Source organism: Sturnira hondurensis, unplaced genomic scaffold, assembly GCF_014824575.4.
Source record: "Sturnira hondurensis isolate 20B ecotype Veracruz unplaced genomic scaffold, ASM1482457v3 Scaffold0016663, whole genome shotgun sequence".
Classification (NCBI taxonomy): Eukaryota; Metazoa; Chordata; class Mammalia; order Chiroptera; family Phyllostomidae; genus Sturnira; species Sturnira hondurensis.
The window spans coordinates 12192947-12215998 of NW_028089294.1; the positions used below are offsets into that span (position 1 = coordinate 12192947).

Sequence of the window (23052 nt, forward strand, 5' to 3'; positions counted from 1 at the left end):
CACGTCCTGATGCCTGCCCTGCCCTCCGGTACCTCCCAAGCCCTTCTCAGATAGAACATACCTTGTCAGTTTGAGTTCACTTGGGTTATGGGTTAGAAATAAATGTCCTCGAAATTCTATTAGCTTTCTTTCTTTTTCAAAAGATTTTATTTTTATTTATTTTTAGAGGGGAAGGGGAGAGGAAGAGAAATATCAATGTATGGTTGCCTCTCATGCATCCCCTGCTGGGAATTGGCCTGCAACCCAGGCATGTACCACAACTGGGAATCGAACCGCAGTCCTTTGGTTTGCAAGCCCACACTCAATCCACTGAGCTACACCAGCCAGGGTTCTATTAGCTTTCTGATAACTTAGGAAAATACTCTCCTGTCGGGGGGCGGGGGAGGTCTTAGAATTTACTTTGGAAACTTAGAGATGACTTTTATTATGAGCTAGACCACAAAACCTCTTCTTACTATCTTGGTTTGAGGATAAAATTTTAATGCTTAAAAGTTACATAATATATGGAACCATGACTTTCTTCTTTCATTCTGCTGAACTTGGTATTATCTTTTCTTCCATTCACAAGTAAAATCCCTTCTCTTTACCTTGCTGGATCCTAGTTTTGAAATCATATAGTCAACTGAACAAAAATGAAGTCAGGCAGGGGGTGGAAAACAGAGAATAGTAGAACCTGTCAATTGATTTTAGGAAGCTTTGGCACGGGGGGGCGCGTAGCCCCCAGGACGGCAACCCCTGTCTACAGAGCTGCCAGAAGTGACCCTTGCCAAAGCTCTGCTATCTCATGATTTTCTTGTTGAATTCTTGTATTTGCAAAACATGGAATCAATGCATGTGGTGTTTACGGTGGTATGCAGGAGGCGTGCACACAGTGCATGCACAAGTATTTGAATAGTTATTCCTATTCACAGTTGTATTGGACACATCACAGTTTTACTAGGTTTTTTTAAAATTGTGAATCTAATTAAATAACACAAAGGACCTGTGTGAGTGTGAACGAACACTTGTTCGCAGTTACTATTAAATACACTTGACACCTAATTTACTCCTCAACTGGACTTTTTCACTTATTTTTTTACTGCCTGGAACTTCAATAATCAGGGGTTCATTTGGGTGAGTATTTTATTTTAAAAAGTGCAAACACCTGTGCTGAGGTTAAGGATTTGTGAGCAAGTTACACAGTCACACATTTTTGCGAACTCATCCATCCAGTTGCTTTCCAGTGCCCTGAGGCATGAGAATAGTGACAGGAGGAAACGAAAGGACGTGTTTAGAGAGTACACCAAGGTTTGGGGGAAGGGCAGGCTAATGTAGGGCACTGGGACCCTGAAAAAAATTACCAGAAAGTAAGGCATTCAACCGGGAAGTGGGTCTGAAAGCCAGAAATAAACTTGACCTTTAAATGTTTGCTCAAGGCAGGCCTCAAACAGAGTCATAGAATGTCATAACAGCTGAAGATGACTAACTCTCTTTCTTGTCAAAGCATTACTGGCACAAGCTCCGTTTGGCTGTCATTCTAAGAAAATGATTAGATTTGGGTGATACCATCACAAAGGTCTGCGGCTCCCCTCCCTTCCAGAGAAGGCACAATGGGGAGGAGCCAAAGCTCTGGAGGTGGGAACTCAGACTCTTGGGCGAGCCCCTGTGCATGGAAAGGACCGTATATATGTATAAGAATGGCCTGGGCAGCAGGCGTTTGACTGCATCAAGACTAGACCCTGTCCAGTTGCTTGAAGAAGCAAGATCTCCTGTGCAGGTACATTTCTTTACCTCCAAGGGTGGGTTCAATTTAGTCCAGAGCCTTTAGAATCCTCTGCAGGGGTCTGGGTTCAGAGGTGAGAGAAATGTAGTTGCTGCTTCTGATTTGAACTTTGCAGGTCAGAGTTTTTCTGGAAAGAGCCCTGGAGTCTGGAGACATGAATTTGGTTCTCAGCTTTGGTATTGCTTCCCAGTGTGACTTGAGGGATAGACTTCAGCCCTTTGGCTTCAGTCTTCTCATTAAATAAGGGGGTGTTTTGGCCTAAGGGATCCTGGAGGTCTGTCAGCTCTGGTTTCTATTAAACAAACGGTCGTTTGGGGGAGTTACTGACACTGCTAGGCATTGCCATTTCCCAGGGTTCATGCCCTTGCAGGGGCCTTCTGGAGGGTCTGGAGGGGTCTTCAGAAGGCCCATTTTGGAAGGGGTCTAGAGGTGGCCTGGGGCCTTGAAGGACGCACGTATTCCAGGAGAAAGGATGTTCTCCGGGTGTGAGTGGGCAGCAAGGCCAGTTTGACTTCCTCTGTGCAGTCAGGTGTGAGGAAGTCAATGCGGACAAATTGAGAACAAAATAGTCCTTCATGGGATAGTTATCACTGAGGGGCGGGGGTGGAGGGGCCCCCACTTAGATGAGAAATCTAGAAATCACACAGGTTTGAGCAGTTTGCTGGCCTCTGGGCATCTGAGATCACTAACTGAGGCCCTGGATGACTCTGGAAGAAAGCAGGCAGCTCAGCTTATAATCAGTCCCCTCCTATGGAGAGAGAAGATACTGTTTGTTTAGGTGGGACTGAGCCTGGTTATGACTTAAACATTTCTGTTTCAGAAATGTCAGATACAGTCAGATACAGGAACTGGAACTATGATCCTAGCTTGAGCCAGCAGGGTAGAGCTAGATTTGGGGGGTTTGGGGAGATCTTCCAGACTCAACAAGGTGAGAGAGTATCTTTGACACCCCAGTTCACTCTCTAAAAGAGAGTATCTTGGATGGGTTGGGAACCGACCATTAAACAGAGTGAGCACCTTTCACTCCCTCTAGAGTGAGAGCCCAGCTGTGGGACTGGGACTCCTTGAGAACAAAAGTTCTAGTTTGTCCTGCGCCTCTACTATCTAGGGCCACATTCAGCCCACAATGAAGCACTCAAGAGAGCCGTGTTTCAGTGAGATGATCTACCACTTTTCAAATTCTCTTCTAAATCTCTCTCCTGACCATTGAAACAATCAATAGAAAATAATAGAACTGATTTAACTATTCATGGCATCATTGGTGTGTGATAAATCTCTCCACCTCAAGGGCAACCACTGAACTAATTTGTAACACATGATCGGTTTGGCCTCTCTCTGAAAATTACATAAAGAGAATCGTGGAGTTTCTGTGTTTAGGCTTTTTCACTCAGTACCATGCAAATTCCACCCGTATTTTAGCATGTTGTTCTGGTTTGTTTATTCTCAGTGCTGTACAGCAGGGGTGTCAAACTCATTTTCACCGGGGGCACAGCAGCCTCATGGTTGCCTTCAAAGGGCCGAGTGTAATTTTAGGACTGTGGAAATGTAACTACTCCTTAACTAGGGGCAAGAAAGTTGGTGCCGTCGCCAGGTAGAAACAAGGTGCTGGGCCATATAATACAAGGTAGAGGGCCAGGTTCAGCCCACAAGCCCTGTGTTTGCCCTCTGTGCTGTATATTCCACTGTGGGAATGTACTCCAATATTTAATCCATGGGCGTATTGCTAGTTCTCAGTTTGGTGCTATTTTGAATAATACTATTATAAATATTCTTATACATGTCTTTTGGTTCATAAATTTAAGCATTTCTATTGGGTAATACCTAGGAATGGAATTATCATAGATATGTATACACTTAGGTTTGGTATTTAGTGCTAAACAGTTTTCCTAAAAATTATTTTTGTTTCACTTACTTTTTATAAAATTTTGCCCGGGTTTATAACTGCAAAGGTTGATATTCTGGAGTAGCATAAATCACAACCTAAGATGCAAGGTCATCCATTCTTAAGTCCCAGACTGAGCTTTGCGGGTGGGGGATCAGTGAGGGGGTGCACTTGTTATCCAACACCCTTCTCCCTAGTTCATGAACTTGAACACAGGGCAAGTGCTAAGTCATAACTGATACAGGAGTGTTCTTTTATGGCAGCTTCATTCAGTCTCCCTACCTGTCACACGAGCTCAGCGGTCCTTAGAACAATACCTTTTCTGAGGTGCAGACATCGGTGTGTCAGTGAGATACCTCAGCTGTGAGAAGAAAAAGCGGGTCCGGGGCTCTGGGGAAGAGGGGAACTTGAGCTGAGTTTTGATAGATAGATGCAATTCAAACCATAGACAGAAAGAAACATCTTGTATTTATGTGCAGGTAAAAGGTATGTTGGGGTAGAGTTGCAGGTTGCTTATACAGAAAGGAACTGGAGCACTGAGACCCTGACCCTTTCGGTTCAAGGCCATGAACTGTGGGGTCAGAGTAGAGGGATGTGACCTGGCCGGTCAGACAGGAAATTCAGCAACAGGAGGAGGAAAAGCTGCTTTAGTCTGACAGGTAATGCAGCTCAACATCTGACCGTTTAAGATTCAAATACTCCTGAAAAATACGAGGAATGGATTCACTCTGTTTTAAGACTCTTTCCTATTTCAACTCAAACATGTTTTGAAATGTTCTGGAAAGAAGAAAGATCAAAAGCGTTGGTCCTTTAAATGTATGGAAGGTGGTAGAGAAATAAGGGTAGGAAACGACCTAATAGTAGGGGGCTGGTGTCTCCCGGGTGGGGACTGTAAGAATGGAAGCAGGCTTGAGGGGAACAGAGAGACCCCACTGATGTTCTGCTTGAGGAGCTGGTAAGAAAGAAAAGAAGAAGGTGTGCCAAAGAGATGCCCAGGGCTTACCCTGGTCCTGCGGAGCTGGCCAAGAGCCCGCAGGCACTGCTCAGAGGTTACCTGTGCAGTGGGGCACTGATCATAGTGACCGCCAAGTTCCCTCTAGCCTGACATTAGGCTTATCTTTAAGAAGTGACATCAGGGTCTGGCTTCCACGCAGGCCCAGTGAATGTTCCTAAGCCCGATGAAAGCTGTCTCCACTACATGGCAACTCAAGGTGCACACTCCCGTTCTGGGAGTGGTAGGCTGTCTACACTTGTACAGAGGTTTGTGGCTGTGCCGTGTGTCATGGAGTCTGATGGAAGACAGGGCAGTTCAGAGGGGGTAGGGAGCTCCGCCAGCCAAGTTCTTATATCCCCACATAGGTGTGCGACCAGCCCAGAGGATCCCCTAGCGTCACCAGCTAAGGCAGGGAGCTTCCTGCCTCTTCTCTTCCCAGGCTATGCCCAAGGTGCATGCTCCCTTTGGGGACTCCCTCCTTGAAGACTGACTTTGATTTTACTGTGTTCCCTAGGGTCCTTTAACCTGGGACCCCAGAACCTCCTGCCCCAGAAAGGAGTTCCCAAACAAGTCTGGATCAGAAGGGAAGCTGTTAAGAAGGCCTCTAAATTCAAGCCTTAAGCCAAGTCGGTTCTTGGGGAGGTAATCAGAACAACAGGAGAACAGCTTCACATCTTTAGGGCACTTCAGCTTCAAGTCAGGAGGAGTGGGGGCGGGGCTCAGGGAGGGGGGACAGGCTATCTCATTTTTCACGTTTCACAAATGAAGAAACACCCATCTGTTTATTTGCTCAGTCAGCCAGTCAGCGAACATTTATTAAGTGTTTGTTTGTTCTTGTTCTCAACAGCTCATAGTCGGGCCACATTCTTTATTGTTTCCTGAAAGGCAGCCAGCTGCTCTAACCATGGAGATGAGTTCTCTGGGTCTCCCGTCAAAAACTAAATCTAAATTAGACCAATATTTAAATAGTAAAAACTTTCAAGATCCTCTTAAACCATTCACTGGGCGAAGTCATTTCCTCTTTAATGAACAGGGCATGGTCTGTACTTAGAGATTGGGTTCCTATTTGTAGTCGGCAGCCACGAAACCACCCGACAGCTGTCCAGGACTGTCCGCTGTCATCACATCTGAAAAACAGAGACTTTGGCAGAGAGAAATGGCAGGCCCCATCTCTAAGACTTTGAGACATGACAATAACCTGTGAACATAAAATGTCTGCAAAAGCAAAAAATCAGTAAGTGAATGAGAGATAAAGTTCTGCTACATTGAGAAAACTTCTTGGTGATGGATGTAATTAACCACTTTCCTACTTGGAGCTTACCCCTGTGCCTAGCACTGTGCAGCGGCAATCCACCCGAGTTAGGCATTGCTTTAAGCAAACTTGTGTGTGAAAGGCAGGCCATCAATATTTAGGCATATAGGCAATAATTTCTGTTGCAAGGGCCCGACTCTGCTGTTGTATGTTGCAAAAGCAGCCATATGTGAACAGGAACCTATGGCTGTATTTCAATAGAATTTTATTAACAAAACCCAGTAGTGAGCCAGATTTGGCCCGGGGACCATAGTTTGTCAACCCCCACTTTAGAGTTTTTTCAAGTCACTTCGCATAGTTATCTCTTCTGAGTCCTAAGAATAGACATAGTGTGTGTTATCTCCATTTTATGGGTAAGGAAACCAGCTTAGAGAGGGTAAGGGGTTTGCCCACAGCCACATGGGTAAGAGGTGGCCGCCTGGCCGCTTGTGGGTCTTCCGCTTGTAAATGTAGTGCTCCATGACCACTGCACACGGGCTATTACACAGAAGAAGTGCAGTCCCCACCCAAGATGAATCAGGCAGGGCCCATAGTCAGTCTTGCTCTTTTGTTCCAACTGTCAAGAACAGGGCATTGATCACTTTTTCAGGCTCGTGCTTTTTGTCATACAGACAGAGCCATTGTGCTAGGAGCTCAGGTTTCTATTCCAATTTTACCTCGGACGACTCAGTGGTTTGTGGCAAGAGGCCAGAGTTCTCCGGAAATCAATCACCCCGAGGAGGATGCTACAGGTTCGCAGCACCTGTAGCGAGGACATGACTCTTACATTTTTGCGTCCTTTCCAGAGCCCCCACTCTCCCCTTATTAGGTGGACTAAGGGCCAGGCTTCCAGCAGGGACCCAGTGTCTAGCACGTAGCAGGTGCTTGGTAAATACCTGACTGAACTGAATATCGGGGCAGGGACTCAAGGCACGAAACAGGCTCATGTGTCCTGCCTGGCGATGCTTCTCAATGTTCCCCAGCTAGTTAGACTCAAAGCCCTCCTCTGGATCAGGAGCCCCAGGTAGACCCTGCCCATCTCACCGTCACAGAGCTCTCCCTGGCACCTAACACTGTAGACAAGGCAAGCAAAGTCAGTAAGGGCAAAAGTGAAGATTGAGGCTTTGCCCTGCCTTTGCCAAGTGCAAATAAATCCTGACATGAAGAACATGACCCAGGAGTCTTCACACCCTCTGGGGGCCCAGGAAGGAACTCTCAGGCACCGGAAGCATGACTTTGGGCTGCATGCTCTAATGTCTTGTGCCCCAGGTAGCTTTCCATATTCATTTTCATCATCTTTTTTAGGGGCCTGCTCCAACACAGCTCACACATAGCAGTTAAAATGAATTTCCGAGAGCCATTTGGCCCTTTGCAGAGAGCTGTGACGATCTGGGAGCAAGTTCATGTCACCTCCCTGCTTGTAACACACAGAAGACTTGCTGGAACTGACAACCGCCCACATCTGGGTCTAGACCCTCTTTAAGGTGACTTGGGAACACTTGCAAAAAGAGGATAATACTTGTGTGTGTGGCCTCATTCTGAAACAGGGTCTTACAATGGGCATTTGCTCCTCTGAGCCCCAGGAGGCACCAAGGCTTGTCACCAAACATCACGCAGTGTTTTCTGGTTCAGAGAAGAATCCAAGTGCAACCCAGCACTTGCTAAGGAGGGCATGAGCCTGGGTCGGGTTCTGAAGCCGAGGGACCTTCTATCACGTGTCACGTCACAAGCAGTACATGACTGCTGCTCAGGCTTGAAGGGCCAAAAAAGTAAAATCTTGCTCTCATGAGACCTCGCATTGGTTTATAAATGTAAATGGGGTAGGAGACACTTGTTGACAAAGAAGCAGGGGTAGGCTGCAGGAAGCTTTGCCCGATAACCTTTATCAGGAAGAACACCTCAGGGAAAAACACAGACCTGAGTAAGAGCTTCTGAATCCCCGTGACCAGGTTGGGAGAGTGCTGGGCCTTCCCCCAGGAAGTGTGTTTGCCTCTGTGACGACTAAAAGCCGCTGGAGTCAGATGTCGTCAGGTCAGAGAGAAGTCATGGTGTGAGACAGAGCATTCCACCTGTATTAACCCCATGGGGATAAACACCCAGTATCAGACGGGGTAGCTTTTAATACGTGATTCAGCGTGGAGCCCACACAGGGACGGAGGATAGGGCCATTCCACAAGCTGGTCACTAGCAGTGCTGATGAGCTATGTACAAAACCAAGGGTAAGTGTTGGGAATGTTTTATAGCAATTGACCGATAGTTTTACTTCTGTTGAAATCTGACTTTTTTTAATTTTTATTTTAAATATATTTTATTGATTATATCATTACAGTTGTTCTATTCCCCCCCTTCATTCCCCTCCACCCGCACCCTCCCTCCCCCACCATTCTCCCCCCCCCCTTAGTTTATAACCACGTGTCTCAAGTTCTTTGGATTCTATATTTCCCCCACTATTCTCGCCCTCCCCCCATCTATTTTCTACCTACCCTCTATGCTATTTTCTGTGCCTTCTCCCCCCTTCTCCCCCTTCTCCCCCCTTCTCCCCCTCCCAGCCCCCTATTTCTAACCCTCCATATGTTCTTCATTTCTGTGGTTCCACTCCTGATCTAGCTGTCCTCTTGGTTTGCTTTTGTTTTAGGTGTGGTTGTTAATAACTGTGTGTTTGCTGTCCTTTCACTGTTAATATTTTTCATCTTCTTTTTCTTATATAAGTCCCTTTAGCATTTCATATAATAAGGGCTTGGTGATGATGAACTCCTTGAACTTGACCTTATCTGAGAAGCACTTTATCTGTCCTTCCATTCTAAATGAAAGTTTTGCTGGATAAAGCAATCTTGGCTGTAGGTCTTTGGATTTCATGACTTGGAATACTTCTTTCCAGCCCCTTCTTGCCTGTAAGGTCTCTTTTGAGAAATCCGCTGACAGTCTGATGGGTACTCCTTTGTAGGTGACTGTCCCCTTATCCCTTGATGCTTCTAGGATTCTCTCCTTCATTTTGGTCTTGGCTAATGTAATTATGATGTGCCTTGGTGTGTTCCTTCTTGGGTCCAACTTCTTTGGCACTCTCTGAGCTTCCTGGATTTCCTGGAAGTCTATTTCCTTTGCCAGACTGGGGAAGTTCTCCTTTATTATTTGTTCAAATACGTTTTCCACTCGTGGCTGTTTCTTTCCCCCTTCTGGTACCCCTATAATTCGGATGTTGGAACGTTTCAAGATGTCCTGGAGGTTCCTAAGCCTCTCCTCATTTTTTTGAATTCTCATTTCTTCCTTCTTTTCTGGTGGGATGTTTTGTTCTTCCTTCTGGTCCATTCCATTGATTTGAGTCCCAGTTTCCTTTCCATCACTATTGGTTTCCTGTGCATCTCCCTTCATTTCAATTAGTTTAGCCTTCATAAGTTCCTCTAATTTGTGACTTTGTTTCTCTAATTTGTGACTATAATCTACCAGTTCTGTGAGCATCCTGATAAATAGTGTCCTGAATTGTGCTTCTGAGAGGCTGGCAATTTCTTGGTCGCTTAGAGTTATTGGCTCTGGGACTTTGAGTTCTTCTTGGGCCATCTTTTGGGTTGTTCGTGCCTGTTCCATAGCAGGATCAGAGCCCTAAAGTGTTCACTAGAACAGGGCAACGAAGTTGCTGGGTTGTGACATTGTATGTGGGGGCGGGGTCAAAGAGGGACAGTGGCTCTCACTGGTATTGCAGGGCAACTAAGTCGCTGGGTTGTGACGCTGTATGTGGGGGCGGGGTCAAAGAGGGACTATGGCGTCCTGTCTGCCGCCTTCCGCCACGGCCCTCACCGGTGCCGCAGTTGCTGCCGTCACCGGGCCCAGGCGTTTCGTCCCACTGCACGCGAGTGTGCCACCGCCGTCAGCCCTCGCCCCCTGGGGCCTGTGTGGTCTGTCTCACTGTGCGCGAATATGCGCCTGCGGTCTGCCCCGCACCCCAACTGGTTCCCGTCTGCCTGCACGCCTGGGTCGGGGGCCCTGTCCTGCCCGACCCTGTTTGCTGCTGGCTCCGCCCCTGTTACCGTCTGGTTGAACGGTTAGAGAGGGCTTGTATTTTGTATATTATCTTTAAATTCCATTTTTCTATTAATTTATTAAATTTCTGTGACAAATCGGAAACAAAAGCATGCAAGTCCTTCACTAGTGATAAGTAGTAGAGTATTCTATGGGGTAAATGGTGAGTCAACAGTTAGGATGAGGGGGACTCCGTGAAGGCCGGGCACTCAAGGAAGGCTCCCTAGACCGGGGGGCTCCAGGGGACTTTGGGGGTAGGCAAGACCTTGACAGACAGGGAGGAGCCTCGCATCACCCCCACAAACGTATAGGAGTACGTCTTTGTACAGACATGTTCGCAGGCAGCTCCTAGTGCATACACATCTTATTTCTTTTTCGCAGGCTAATTTCTCTTTCTTACATCCTCGCCATCTCCTTCCTCCTCCCTGTGGGAAGTGCCAAAGCATTAAGGAAGGAAGTAAACTGAACATCCGCCTTCCGTTTCAGGAGCAACAGAGACCGTCCAGAAGGCTTGTATCCACTTCTTGCTATGTCTCTGTGGCCACCTTGGCGAGGCCGAGGGGAGAAGGACCCGATGGGGGGCCCTTCACAGCTCCCCAAGCAGGACTATGAAGCTCTGCAGGAAAGGTGTCTGAGGAACGGCTGCCTCTTTGAAGACAGCAGCTTCCCGGCCATCCTGAGCTCCATCGGCAGCGGGTCCCTGCTGCGGAAGCTGCCGCCCCGCCTGCAGTGGAAGAGGCCGCCGGTAAGGGGCTGGGAAGGGGGCTTCCGAACCACACACACAAAGTGTGTGGACCCAGACCTTCCTTGCGAGGGCTTTGGGCTTTCGGATATCCGGTCTTACTCTCACTGGTGCCTGTGAGAAGGAAATCCCCACATGCCCATTTTCCAGGAAGAACCAGGGGTGATCCTGGGAGGGGTCTGAGATGTAGCTCCTCCCCCAGGCCTGAAATACGGAGCAGCTGCAGCCAAAAATATGTCAAGGTGCTCTTGAGCTTCATCGGAGATGGCAAGCCTCCTGAGTCACAGCCAATGCCATCTGCCAGAGGGACACATTTTAACATTTCACCCCACTCCTCCCAAAGCAGGCCCAGGAAACTCACAAATTAAGAAACTGTTCATCACTGTACATAAGTATTCTTTACTTTATACATGCATCAACAATTCCTCTCAAAGGCAACTCTTCAATGTGTTCAAAAGCAATCCATCTCCCCCAAACTCGATTTACATGCAAGATTCCAGAACACGGTCAAGTCAACCCATGCTGCAGACTCTCCTCTTTGTGTTCTCTCGTCAGCTCTCACCATCAAAGCCAGACTTGTTAAGTCCCTACGATGCGTAAGATTCCCAAGTGTGCCTCCTGAACTAGAGGGCTGTTGAGACTTTACTTCTTCCAGGAAACCCTGGGAGCTGCTGACACAGTTTTCACACACCTGACCTGGACTGAACTGTGCCCACGAGAAGACTGGGGAGGGTGGTGCAGGCCCTGGGCACAGCCCCGCTGCCTGTGCACCGCCCCAGCCCAGTCCACGTCTGAGCATGGAAGGCCAGAGGCCACTGCACTGGGATTAGGGGCAGGAAGGAGGAGTAGGGGGAGAATAAGAATGGGAAGATCTTAGAATCTGAGAATGCCCCCTTTAAGAGGTACTTCTACTTTTAACAGAAACCCCCTAACAGTTATTTTTTGGTATAAGTGCCATTTCTCGGTGTCTACATAGAATTCTCCAGGACTTGACTTATATGAGTGTTAAGGAGGGGTGAGAAATAGAAGGGACATCCCTGATTCTACATCTGCATCTACATCTACCCTGTATCTACTTCTACATCTACATCTAATCTACATCTGCATCTACATCTACACTGTATCTACTTCTACATCTACATCTAATCTACATCTGCATCTACATCTACATCTACTTCTACTTCTACATATACATATATATGCATATACATACATCTATTCTCTATCTATGTCCCCATAAGTCCATGAGTCTGGGGCCCAATGGTCACTGCAGCTCCAGGAGCTTCTTCTTGGTCAGAAGGACAATTCTGTCTGTCCCCGCAGGAACTGCACAGCAACCCCCAATTCTATTCTGCCAACGCCCGAAGGCTGGATCTGTGCCAGGGATTGGTAGGTAAGTGTGCACAGCCCCTGGCAGCTGTGAGCCTGGCTCAGCCCAAGAAGACAGTGATGGGAAAGAGGGGAACCAAGAGATTGCAATGGGGAAATGGCCACCTGAACACTAGCCATGTCCTTTGCTGGGAACAGGATAACAACTGGTCCTGTCTGGATGCATGGGAGTGTCAAACCTTGCCTAGTGAAAATCTTCATCATCACTTGACAGGGCTACGTCTTATCCTGGGAAAATGTTCACTCTATTCTAGTCACTGTAATGAGACCTCCTCAGCATGCCTGTCACTAGGTGCCCCAGNGAGCCTGGCTCAGCCCAAGAAGACAGTGATGGGAAAGAGGGGAACCAAGAGATTGCAATGGGGAAATGGCCACCTGAACACTAGCCATGTCCTTTGCTGGGAACAGGATAACAACTGGTCCTGTCTGGATGCATGGGAGTGTCAAACCTTGCCTAGTGAAAATCTTCATCATCACTTGACAGGGCTACATCTTATCCTGGGAAAATGTTCACTCTATTCTAGTCGCTGTAATGAGACCTCCTCGGCATGCCTGTCACTAGGTGCCCCAGAATAGGATCCAAGAAGGCCTCTTCTCAACCCAACTCTCTTTTCAGAGTAATAGAAACAAGACTTGCTTATGAGGGGAGGCACATGTGCAGTAATATCCATTTTACAGACAGGGAAGTGGAGTCCAGAGAGTCAAGGCTTTCCCAGAACATGGGTCAGTTACAGAGACAGGAATTAGAAAAGTATGGTTGTGTTTGGGTCCAAGTTCCTGAGGATGGAGCAGTTGGGGAGCTAAAAGCTGGTGCAGGAATATGGCTCAATTCTTATTTTCAAGTATAGATTCCAGCCAATGTACCCCCCTGCACCACACTGTACTCAATCATCCTTTTCCTCCCCAGTATATAATTCCCTTCTCCTGAAGTAGGCTACATGCCCAGAAGGGATAGCAATTGATACCAGGCACTTCTTGCATGCAATAAATCCTCAGTAAATCCATGCAGACACCTGGAGAATGTGTGTGCATGTGCAGTGCATCCACGCAGACACTGTGTGCTGTCTGGCTTAGGTGACTGCTGGTTCTTGGCTGCTTTGCAAGCTCTGACTTTGCACCAGGACATCCTGAGCCGGGTTGTTCCCCTGAATCAGAGTTTCACCAAGAACTATGCTGGCATCTTCCAGTTCTGGGTGAGTATCCTCCTAATGCCCAGTCTGGGTTGGGGTGTAGGAAAGAAGGTTTTTGGAAGAGCCACGTCTTTGCCTCCTTGGCTGACTGTGTTCCACCATAATCTTCACTCACCAGTGGGCACTCTCTTCTTCTAGTTCTGGCACTTTGGGAAGTGGGTTCCTGTGGTGATAGATGACCTACTGCCCGTGGATGAAGCTGGTCAGCTGGTCTTCGTCTCTTCCACCTACAAGAACTTGTTCTGGGGAGCTCTTCTGGAAAAAGCTTATGCAAAGTAAGACAACCATGAGAAATGTTTTCTCTTTCCTTCCCTCCCCCTCACCCTGTCTCTGTCTCGCCATCAATGTTGAGGGAGGGCAAGAGGAGGCAGGTAAAGTTTATGAAGGGAGATACTGAGGCATGACTCAGTGAATGTGCAACAGACATGTCCAGGGACTTTTGTGTAGTGGTCACCCCATCTAAATAAGGTTTCAGAAATTCTGCCTTCCCTAATGGATACAGTTGTTAATAGGGATAGGAACTCTGAGCACTAGGTTGGGAGGAAGGGGTAGCAGACACATTCCTAGGGAATAACCAAGCAAGGCTCCTTTAGATCACCCCAGCCTGCAGTTAAATGCCCCTTTCCTTCTCGTCTTATGTTTACTTATCCCCTGGGCAGGCTCTGTGGCTCCTATGAAGACTTGCAGCGTGGACAGGTGTCTGATGCCTTCTTGGACTTCACTGGTGGGGTGACAACCACCATCAACCTGGCAGAAGCTCCTGGAAACCTCTGGGACATCCTAACCCGAGCCACCTACAGCAAAACCCTTATTGGCTGCCAGACCTACTTAGGGGTGAGACTGGGCTGTGCGCCGTCTGGAGGTCCTTCTTCTCTGCTGCCATTCTCTTCATCTACCAGTCACTGTTGTCACCTCAGCGTGAGCCCCCAGACTCCCACAAACCCCTGCACCTACAGCCCTATGTTCAACCAGAGCAGCCTCAGAGCAGAGGAGAAGGGAGTGTGCAGGGAAAGGGGCTGACAGTTAAGGGTCCACCACATGCAAGGTGTTTTACAGCTCAGCTGTCTAATTTTAATAACAGCCAAGAACATGGAACTGGAACAGGGAGCCCTGAGTTCAGCTGAGCCTCCACTAATGACCACTGTGTCACTGTACACATCCATTTAGTGGCTCTGAGTCTGGGTTTGTCCTCTGCAGAATGTTTAGAATCACTGCAGAGCAGTGCCCTGACATAAAGGCTCAGACGAGACTCTGGGTGCTGAAAAGCCATAAAAACTGTAAGGTGACACAGCACAGCATGGGTCTCTTCCACCCCTCTCATAACCCCTGCTTCAGCCGACCGGGCCCCCATGACTCCTGGGTAGTCCATAGCCAGCAGGACTGACAGGTGCTCTCTTGTCTGTACAGAGCGAGAGGGTGCTGGAGAACGGATTGGTGGACGGCCATGCCTACACTGTCATAAGAATCTGGAAGGTGGGTGGAACCTCCCCCCTCTGTTTCCTTTCAGCCTCTGCTTCTCTCCTGGGGCTTTTTACCAAAGCCTGGGGGTGTTCTTGGTGGATGTTACTATGTGTGTCTAGTCTGGGGGTAAATTCTCTGGAGGTCCTCCAGGGCCTGCCAAAGCTGGTGGGACTCCGCATACCTCTGGACCTCTTTTCTGGGGTGAAGTGGGGACTCCGGCCTTTGCCACCATCAGTGCATCGTCCCAACCTCTCTTTCCATGGGGAAGCCCCAGCCAATTGGCCATCTCTCCCCACTGTGCTTCACAGTCTTCCGTGAGTTTTGCTCCCCTCCCCAAACTGCCCAGGATAGCCTTTATAACTGGCTATTCCCTCCCAAATTGCTGCTTGTTCCTCATGCCTTTTCAAGTTTCCCAGTTTCCTTCCATTGCTATTTACCTTTTGAGCTCTACTAAGCATTGAGAGAAAGAGGAATCAGACAGGGACCTCACCTATAGAGAGCTCCCAGTCAAGTATGGAGAAAACCCGTATCTGAAAATGATAAAAAAGAAAGTAGAAACTGGGAGAAGAAGGCTTAAGGAGTTCAGAGGTTGGAGGGAAGACATTCACCTGGTTGGGTTGGAGGGAAGCCAGAAAAGGCTTTCTAGAGGTGGTCACATTGAGCTGGCACTGAAAGGTGGTAGATTTGTATGAGGAGAAAAGGGCATTCCTAGCTAAAGGAACAGCATGTGCAGAATGTGGAGAAAAGAAATCAGTAGGGTCAATCTTAAAGAACCTCTGACATTTAAGAAGCCTTACTTACCAAAAGTCCTCTGATTCCCTTTAATTCTGCTTCAAAATTTTTTGAACTCAACTCATACCTGAATTCTTCTTCCTCCCAGATATTCATGAATCATTTTTGTGTGGGTAACAAGAACTTTACATTTATTTTCACACTTATTTAGAAAAATTTATATTTTTTAAATATTTGTATGTTTATATTTTGTTCTATATTTATTTAACAGTATTTGACAAAATTTAGCATTTGCTATGTGCCAAATACTGGCTTAACTGCTTCACAAACATTAACTCAGTCCTTACAACACCCCCGAGAGTAGGTGTATGAGCGTCCTTGGGCTGCCCCGAACTCTAAATTCCAGAGTTTGAAATCAAAATGTTATCACTGCCCTGGTTGGAACATCGTCCCATAAACTGAAAGGTTATGGGTTCAATCCCCGGTCAGGTCACATACCAAGGTTTCAAGTTCAGTCTCTGGTCAGAGTGCATATGGGAGGCAACTGATCAATGTTTCTCCCTCATATCAATATTGCTTTCCCTCTCTCTGTCCCTCCCTTTCCCTCTCTCTAAAATCAATAAGCATGTCCTTGGGTGAGGATTAAAAAAAAAGACGTCGTTAGGTTCTCACTCCCTCCGAAGGCTCTAGGGGAGAATTCTTCCTTGCCTTACAGTTAGCAGTGGTTTCCAGCAATTCTTTGCTTGGGAAGCCTAGCTCCAATCTTTGCTTCCATCTTCACATACCCATTTCCTCTGTGTCTTCTTCCCTTCTTTTCTCTTGTCATGGGATTTAGGACCCACCTGAATCCAGGGTGATTTCATATCAAAATTCTTAATTACACCTGCAAAGACCCTTTTTACAAATCAGATCCCATTGACAGGTTTTGGGAAGACATATCTTCTGGGGTCCATCATTCAATCTGCTATGGCAGTTGTGACTATTAGCTTCATTTTACGTATTAGGAAATAGTCATGGAGAGGTTAAGTAACTTGCCTTACGTCTCATAGCTTGTTAGTAGCAGAGCTGTTTCCTCCTCTGCCAGCTCTCAGGGCCTTTGCTCTTCCATTTTAGTCTCATCTGCAGGCGTGAATCTCACCCAGGTATCTGTAACATGTGCACTTGGCACCCATCCCAGCCACCTAAACTGCTGCTCATCTGTGCAGGTGACCTGCAAACGCAAGCCTGAATATCTAGTCAAGCTGCGGAACCCCTGGGGGAAGGTGGAGTGGAGAGGAGACTGGAGTGACAGGTGAGCTTCTGAGACTGGCTGGGAGGGGTGAGGAAGGGGGAGGTGAAGCCTGCAAAGGAGGTTGCCCTCTGCACACAGATTCTAGGTGTTCTTCCCTTGGTCTCAGGCTGTGTTGGGAACGTTTTCAGGGTGTGACAGTCAATCTCTCACATTTATAAAATGGTCCATGATGTGTAGATTGTTTTCTCATTCATTGTAGTAATTTGAGTCAAATGTTCATAAGAGCTTGCGAGTACTGTGCCAAGTCCTTTGGATTTTTATCTCATTTAATCCTCTGAATAATGTAATCATAAGGTAGGTAGTTTTATGCCCATTTTGCAGATGAAGGGACTGATGCTTAGACTGGGTGAGTTACTTCAGGTCTCAGAGCAGGATCCAGCCAAGGGCTTTCCTGTCTAGTCCAGTGTCCTTCCCTGGCACGGGCCCTCTTGGGCTTGTTGGGTCAGAGGTAGACAGATCCGGGTGGCCCCAAATTCTAGTTTTGTTTAGTGACCTTGGGTTGTTTCTGCCCAAAGACAACTTGAACTGGATATGGGCTTGACAGACTACAGGCTGGCTGGAGGGCACAGGTGGAGAGGGAGACCAGCGGCAAAGCCCTTCACCCTCTTGCATGAAGGTTTATAATACTGGCCTCTGCATAACACTTTAAAGTATAGAAACACATCCACGCACTCATTATCACTTATTCATTTTTATAGATGAGGAAATGAAGGCTCAGAAAAATCAGTTGTATTCCACTCCTCATACGGTGTGCCACACTTGATGTGTGATACACAAATAAAAAGAATTGTCAGCAGAACTGGGTCTATGTAAAAAACAGCATAAAAAGATATATATTAATTTTATTTTTTAAAAGATTTTATTTACTTATTCTTAGAGAGAGGGAAAGGGAAGGAGAAAGAGAGGGAGAGAAACATCAATGTGTGGTTGCCCCTCAAGTGCTCCCCATGGGGACCTGGCCTGCAACCCAGGCATATGCTCTGATGGGGAATAGAACCAGTGACCCTTTGGTTTGCAGTCCCACACTCAACCCACTGAGCTGCACCAGCCAGGGCAAGATATATACCAGTTTTATAGTGTTACCAAAATACATCGTCATGATGTTGGTTTTAGTTTGTTTCATAGAAGAACAAGTATTTACATTAGAGATAAGTGATGAATTAAATTCGTTTTGTTAGTTGTGCTACCTTAGACAAGGTTTTTCATTTTTCTGAGCCAGAGGTCTGGTAAGAATTAAATAAAATGATGGGCTTTTATTCCATAGAGTCTAATCTGCTGTTAATCTCATCCAGTGTATATATTTTGGATATTGCATTTCCTAATTCTAGAGATTCCATTTGAGAATATCTTTTACTTCTCTCTTCATTGTGTCCACAGTTCTTTTTATAACCTTGAGAATATTAAATGGGTTGATAATAGCTGTGTAAATGTCCTTATTTGCTAATTCCTTCATCTCTCTTATTTCTAGGTCTGTTCCTCCTAACTCTTTTTATTTCTGATAATGGGTCTCATTTTCTACTTTATCATATGCCTAGTAAATTTTTATTGGATACTAGACATTACAAACTTAAGTTTCTGCGTGCTGAATTTTGTTGTATTCCTTTAAAGAATGTTGGGCTTTTTGTCCTGGCAGGTAGTTAAATTAGGGATAATTTTTGACACTTTGAAGTTTTGTTTTAAAGTGCTTTTAAGGCAGAGCTAGAGAAACCTTTATTTCAGGAATAATTTGACCCCACTATGAAGGTGTTGACCCCCTGGGGTCTCTACTAAGGACCCCAGGGGGTCAAGAAAGTCTTTCCACTCTGGCTGGCGGGAATTCGAATGATTCCCAGCCCTGCATCATCTCTAGAAATTCTTTTGTGTATAGTTCCGTCGCTCGGGGTTTTACTTTATGCATGCACCAGTTTGATTTCAGCTAAAGACTCAAGGGAGCCCCTGTGAAGTTCTCTGGGGCTCCTTCTTTATGCAGCCTCCTGCTCTCAGGCACGTTCCCCGGCCAGTTCTAGCTGTCGTGGCCTCCCCAAACACAGGTCTCTGTCTCACACTCTGCAAGACCTCCAGGTTTTTTTCTGGGTTCCACTTTTCTGCATCGGTGCCCAGGAAATTAGTTTCAGTCAGGGGTCCTGGCAGTGTTAGGCCTCGCCTCATTTGCTCCCCTCCTCTTGGGGTCTCAGTTCTGTGCTGCCTGCTCTCTAATGTGTGAAAACAATTGTTTATTGTATTTGGTCCCAGCTGTAGTTGCTTATAGTGTGGAAGTGATACAGGAAAGCCTTATCCTTCGTGGCCAGAAATAATAGTCCAAAATGATGGCCTTTGACAATAAGTAATTCCAACATAGATTCCAACGCTGGCTCTGATGTTTCATAGCTTTATGGCTTCAAGCAAGTGACAATCTCTTTTAACCTCAGTTTCCTAATCTCTAAAATGGCAACAAAAATCCCTACCTTTCGAGGTTGTTATCCTCGCCTGAAATGAAGCCCACCAAAAGCCTAGCCCAGATTATGACTCACAATGAATGATGAATTAATGTTACATGTTGCTTTTATAATACAGAATGTGAGATTTGGTTGTCTGCAAGGCAGCATGAAGAGAATGAGTACCAATGCTGTAGAGCATTTACTGGAGAATTTCTCACACGTCCTCCACAATCCTTTCATTCCCCATGAAAACCTTTCTTTTCTGTTTTCAGCTCAAGTACCTGGGACCTACTGAGCCCCAAGGAGAAGATTATGCTGTGGAGAAAAGATAATGATGGAGAATTTTGGTATTTGACTCAAGGACGTGGGACAAATGCCCATGCTTTTATTTGCTCGCCCACCCAGCATTTATTTACGGGGTGCCTCCCATGTGCCTGGCATCTCTTTTGCAATGATCAAGAAGATCCTTTAGGGGCTCACAGTCTGGCAGGGCAAACAGCCCCTGCAAAGGGACAATCACAGTCTCTGACAAGAGCAGTGGCCACTGGCATGGGGCTTGGCAGGCTCTCCGAGCGGAGTGTGGGATGGCCGCCTCCTCCTGCTGCCCGTTCTGCTCTTATGTCACTCAGTACACTCCATCCGGTGGCTGTGCCTCTCCGGGCCTGAAAAGGAGACGAGGAAAGGAGGAACTGCAAGGTCTTGCCAAGCTATAAGCCACCTCACCTGTGTCCTCCACAGCAGAATAGTACTACTCTCACTGACTCCAAAGCCACTCACTCTTATTTTGAAAGGTCACCCAGATGCCCTGAGCCAATGCTGCTTCTGGGTGTCTGCTGTTTCCCTTTCCCTTTGCTCTTCACCCTTGCTATTAATTTCTGTTCCCATGCTTCCTCTTCTCCGTTACCCATCCTTTCCAGACTGCTTCGGTCCTCTCTCTTTTGAAGTAGCCACCAAACTCAAGATCCCTGAAAATACTATTATTTCCACATTACGGATAAGTAACCTGAGCACCAGACAGCCCCAGTAGCACGCCTGATCACAAAGTTAGCAAGTACGAGTGAAGATTTTTATCAAGTAATGAATGAGAACTGATTACCGAACACCTATAAATCAATTGACTGGTTGTGAATGCCTCAGTTTAACTTTATCAGTGCGACTGGCAAACCAAGAAGCCACGGGAAGGGGGTTGTTGGCAGCTCTGCCAACCCGTGGTGGCCCCTCACACTGGTTCAGTGAGCCCTCCTCTCACAAGCCCTGCTCAGCTCTGCACATGGGCGTGCAGCCATGGGCGTGCAGCCATGGGCCTGCAGCCTGGCTCTGGGATGCCCGCTCTTTGTTCCAGCCTCCTCTCTGGTCCTGCTAACTGCGCATCATCCCATTTATCTTGGTACTGTCCCCTCTTCCTCTCCAGGATGACCCTTAAGGACTTTAAAGCACACTTCAAGCTTCTGGTCATCTGTAAACTGACCCCAGGCCTGCTGAGTCACGAGGTAGGCCAGAAGTGGTCGTGCACCGTGCAGGAGGGGAGATGGGAGAAGGGGACCACAGCTGGTGGCCGCATGAAGTCGCACCAAGGTGAGTGAGCGCATGCGCAGGAGCTGGGACTCCTGGGTCTAAAGTGGCAGCTTTTCCAGGCAAGGGTGGGGGTACGGGCAGAGCTGCTGTGGATGGCGTGTGGCTTGTGTCCTGAGGGGGAGAACTCCTGCTGGCCAGGCTAACTGCTCTGGCTCTGGGCTGTGTCCACGGGGAAGATGGGGCACCTTTGGTCCTGAATAGCACCAGGAGGTTACATCTTGTTCTGTTTTTAGTACAAGATGGCTGATAGGTTGAAGCAACTGCCCCTTAACAGGCAGATGGAAATAGCAGTTGTATCATATGTGTCAAGCCCTCCTTACCTAGGAAGTCCTCAGTTATAGGAGACAGGCATATCTAAATTCTCAAAATGGAAGATTTGTTGACTGTGTCCCTTTCTCCACAATGGAGGTAGTGAGAGATCCCTTTGGAAGGAAAGGCCTGTAGGGTGTGATGGCCTCAGTGGGCTGTGGTCGCCTGACCTCTGGCATCCCTGTCCCACCAGAGTGTTCCTCCAAAGCTGGAGCTGCCCTTGAGCTAAGGCTTGGTTCCCTTAAAATGCAGATTCCCTGGGATCGTGGGCATGTTCTCCTCAGGTAGTTAACATAGTCACTTAGGCAGCCAGTGTTTAGGGACACAGAGTCTGTGCTGGGCACAGGGCCTTTGGCAATGAAAATACCTCTCAGTCTGTGTGTCTGTAGAAAACCTGGGTGGTGGAGGTAAGATGGGAGGGTGGGTAAGCTGAGGCTGAGGAGGCCCTGGCTCTGTCCTGATACACTTCTGGGGGGAGTCCAGGTAGGTCCCCTGGGTCTGTGCACCTCTCTGAGGTTTGGGGAGCAACATGCTGAGGGAACCAAGGACCTGTCTCATTTTGCTGTTTTCAGCTCGAGACACATTTTGGAAGAACCCACAGTTCCTGCTGTCTGTCTGGAGGCCAAAGGAAAGCAGGACATTGCTGATGCCCTGCAGTGTGCTGGTGTCCCTGATCCAGAAGCCCAGGCACAGACACCGCAACCGGAAGCTTCCCCTCGCCATCGGCTTCTACCTCTTCAGGGTAGGGGGCTCTGGGATGCACGGCCACATGCAGGGTCTCCAGCTCTTGTCCTTTCTTCCCGTTTCCTATTCTCTGTCTGCCCACAGACCTGGGTGCAAATCCTGGCTCTGTCCCTTAGGGATATGTGATCTAGAACAAGTCATCTCCTTGAATGGAACGCCAGCTTCTTCATCTGTAAAATGGGGACAATGAGATTTGTGCAAAGAGCAGAAGGAAAGATCACATGGCAGTGCTTTTCACTGTGCCCGGCACACAGTTTACAATCAATACTAGTTTCCTTTTTCTCCCCCCCAAAACCAAGGTTGGCTTCCTTCACCCTTTCCCAGAATTCCTGATGATGCTTTTAAATCTCACTGACTGGAACAGAAGAGCTTGTGGGAGGGGAAGGGACCTCTGGGTAGAGTCCTCTTGTTTATCAGCCTGCATTAGAGTTTGCGCTTGGGAGAAAGAGTGTATTCACTGACTAATAAAGTCTCTCTCTCTCTCTCTCTCTCTCTCTCTGTTTTTCAGATGAGCCAGGTGAGTTCCACACTTGGCCAGCTGACCCTGGTTTGGAGTGATGTCATGTGTGGCCAAGCCACTGTGAAGTTCAGTTTACAGCACTTTACAAGGAGCTCTGAGAATGTCTGACAATAATGTCACTGCCTATGTGTGTGGAAGTGAAGTGCTTCTGAGCCTGGTATAGAACCACTAAATCTTAGAATTTATGAAATCCCTACATAAATATGTAGGGCTAGTATCAGTGACCGTCAGAGAGCAGGAAGGCTAATAAATCACAACCTTGTCTGAGTTATGAAACCCATTATAAAATAAGTCTATAACAAATGGGACTAGAGGAGACCATGCAGCCCACTGCCTTGGGGACATGGGACAAAGGATTGGAAAACAGGACAGACACACAGGCAGAGGATGACAACTCTGTGTCTCAGGTACAGTGACAGCCCAGAGGGATCCGTTACGAAGGCAGGAGGCATCCCAACCTCTGCAGGGTGGAAGCTATTATTTTGTCTCCCAAACAGGAGTAAAAAACCCAATCTTCTCAGATTGGACTAAGCAATATAAAAGGATTTTTATAAAGAAACCATTTTGCATTGGGCATCTTGGGTTGGTGTTGTTTTTTTCCTCCTGTGGGAACGTTGAGTAATCCCCAAGTTGCCTATTAATTTAAAAAAGAAAAAGTCATTTATACCAGGACAATTTCTAAACAGAACAAAACTACAAGGCAGTTAAAGATTTAAGTGACATAAAGGAAGTAATAAAT

General features: G+C 47.2%; 1 protein-coding gene across 3 annotated transcripts in view; it reads left to right on the forward strand.

Moving 5' to 3' along the window:
* Window positions 1-1687: 1687 nt before the first annotated feature.
* Window positions 1688-23052, forward strand: part of CAPN14 (calpain 14) — a 37190-nt gene continuing 15825 nt past the window's right edge. For 2 of the 3 annotated variants that reach the window (XM_037066859.1, XM_037066861.1), the window contains exons 1-12: window positions 1688-1756; window positions 10430-10688; window positions 12009-12078; window positions 13149-13267; window positions 13403-13539; window positions 13924-14098; window positions 14672-14737; window positions 16663-16748; window positions 19438-19512; window positions 20577-20740; window positions 21622-21791; window positions 22302-22310. In XM_037066859.1, coding sequence (XP_036922754.1) covers window positions 10473-10688; window positions 12009-12078; window positions 13149-13267; window positions 13403-13539; window positions 13924-14098; window positions 14672-14737; window positions 16663-16748; window positions 19438-19512; window positions 20577-20740; window positions 21622-21791; window positions 22302-22310 — 1287 coding nt within the window. In that variant the 5' untranslated portion in view covers window positions 1688-1756; window positions 10430-10472. Of the gene's footprint in view, window positions 1757-6761; window positions 6818-10429; window positions 10689-12008; window positions 12079-13148; window positions 13268-13402; window positions 13540-13923; window positions 14099-14671; window positions 14738-16662; window positions 16749-19437; window positions 19513-20576; window positions 20741-21621; window positions 21792-22301; window positions 22311-23052 lie in introns of those variants that run through there. The other variant, XM_037066860.1, reaches the window with a different exon arrangement.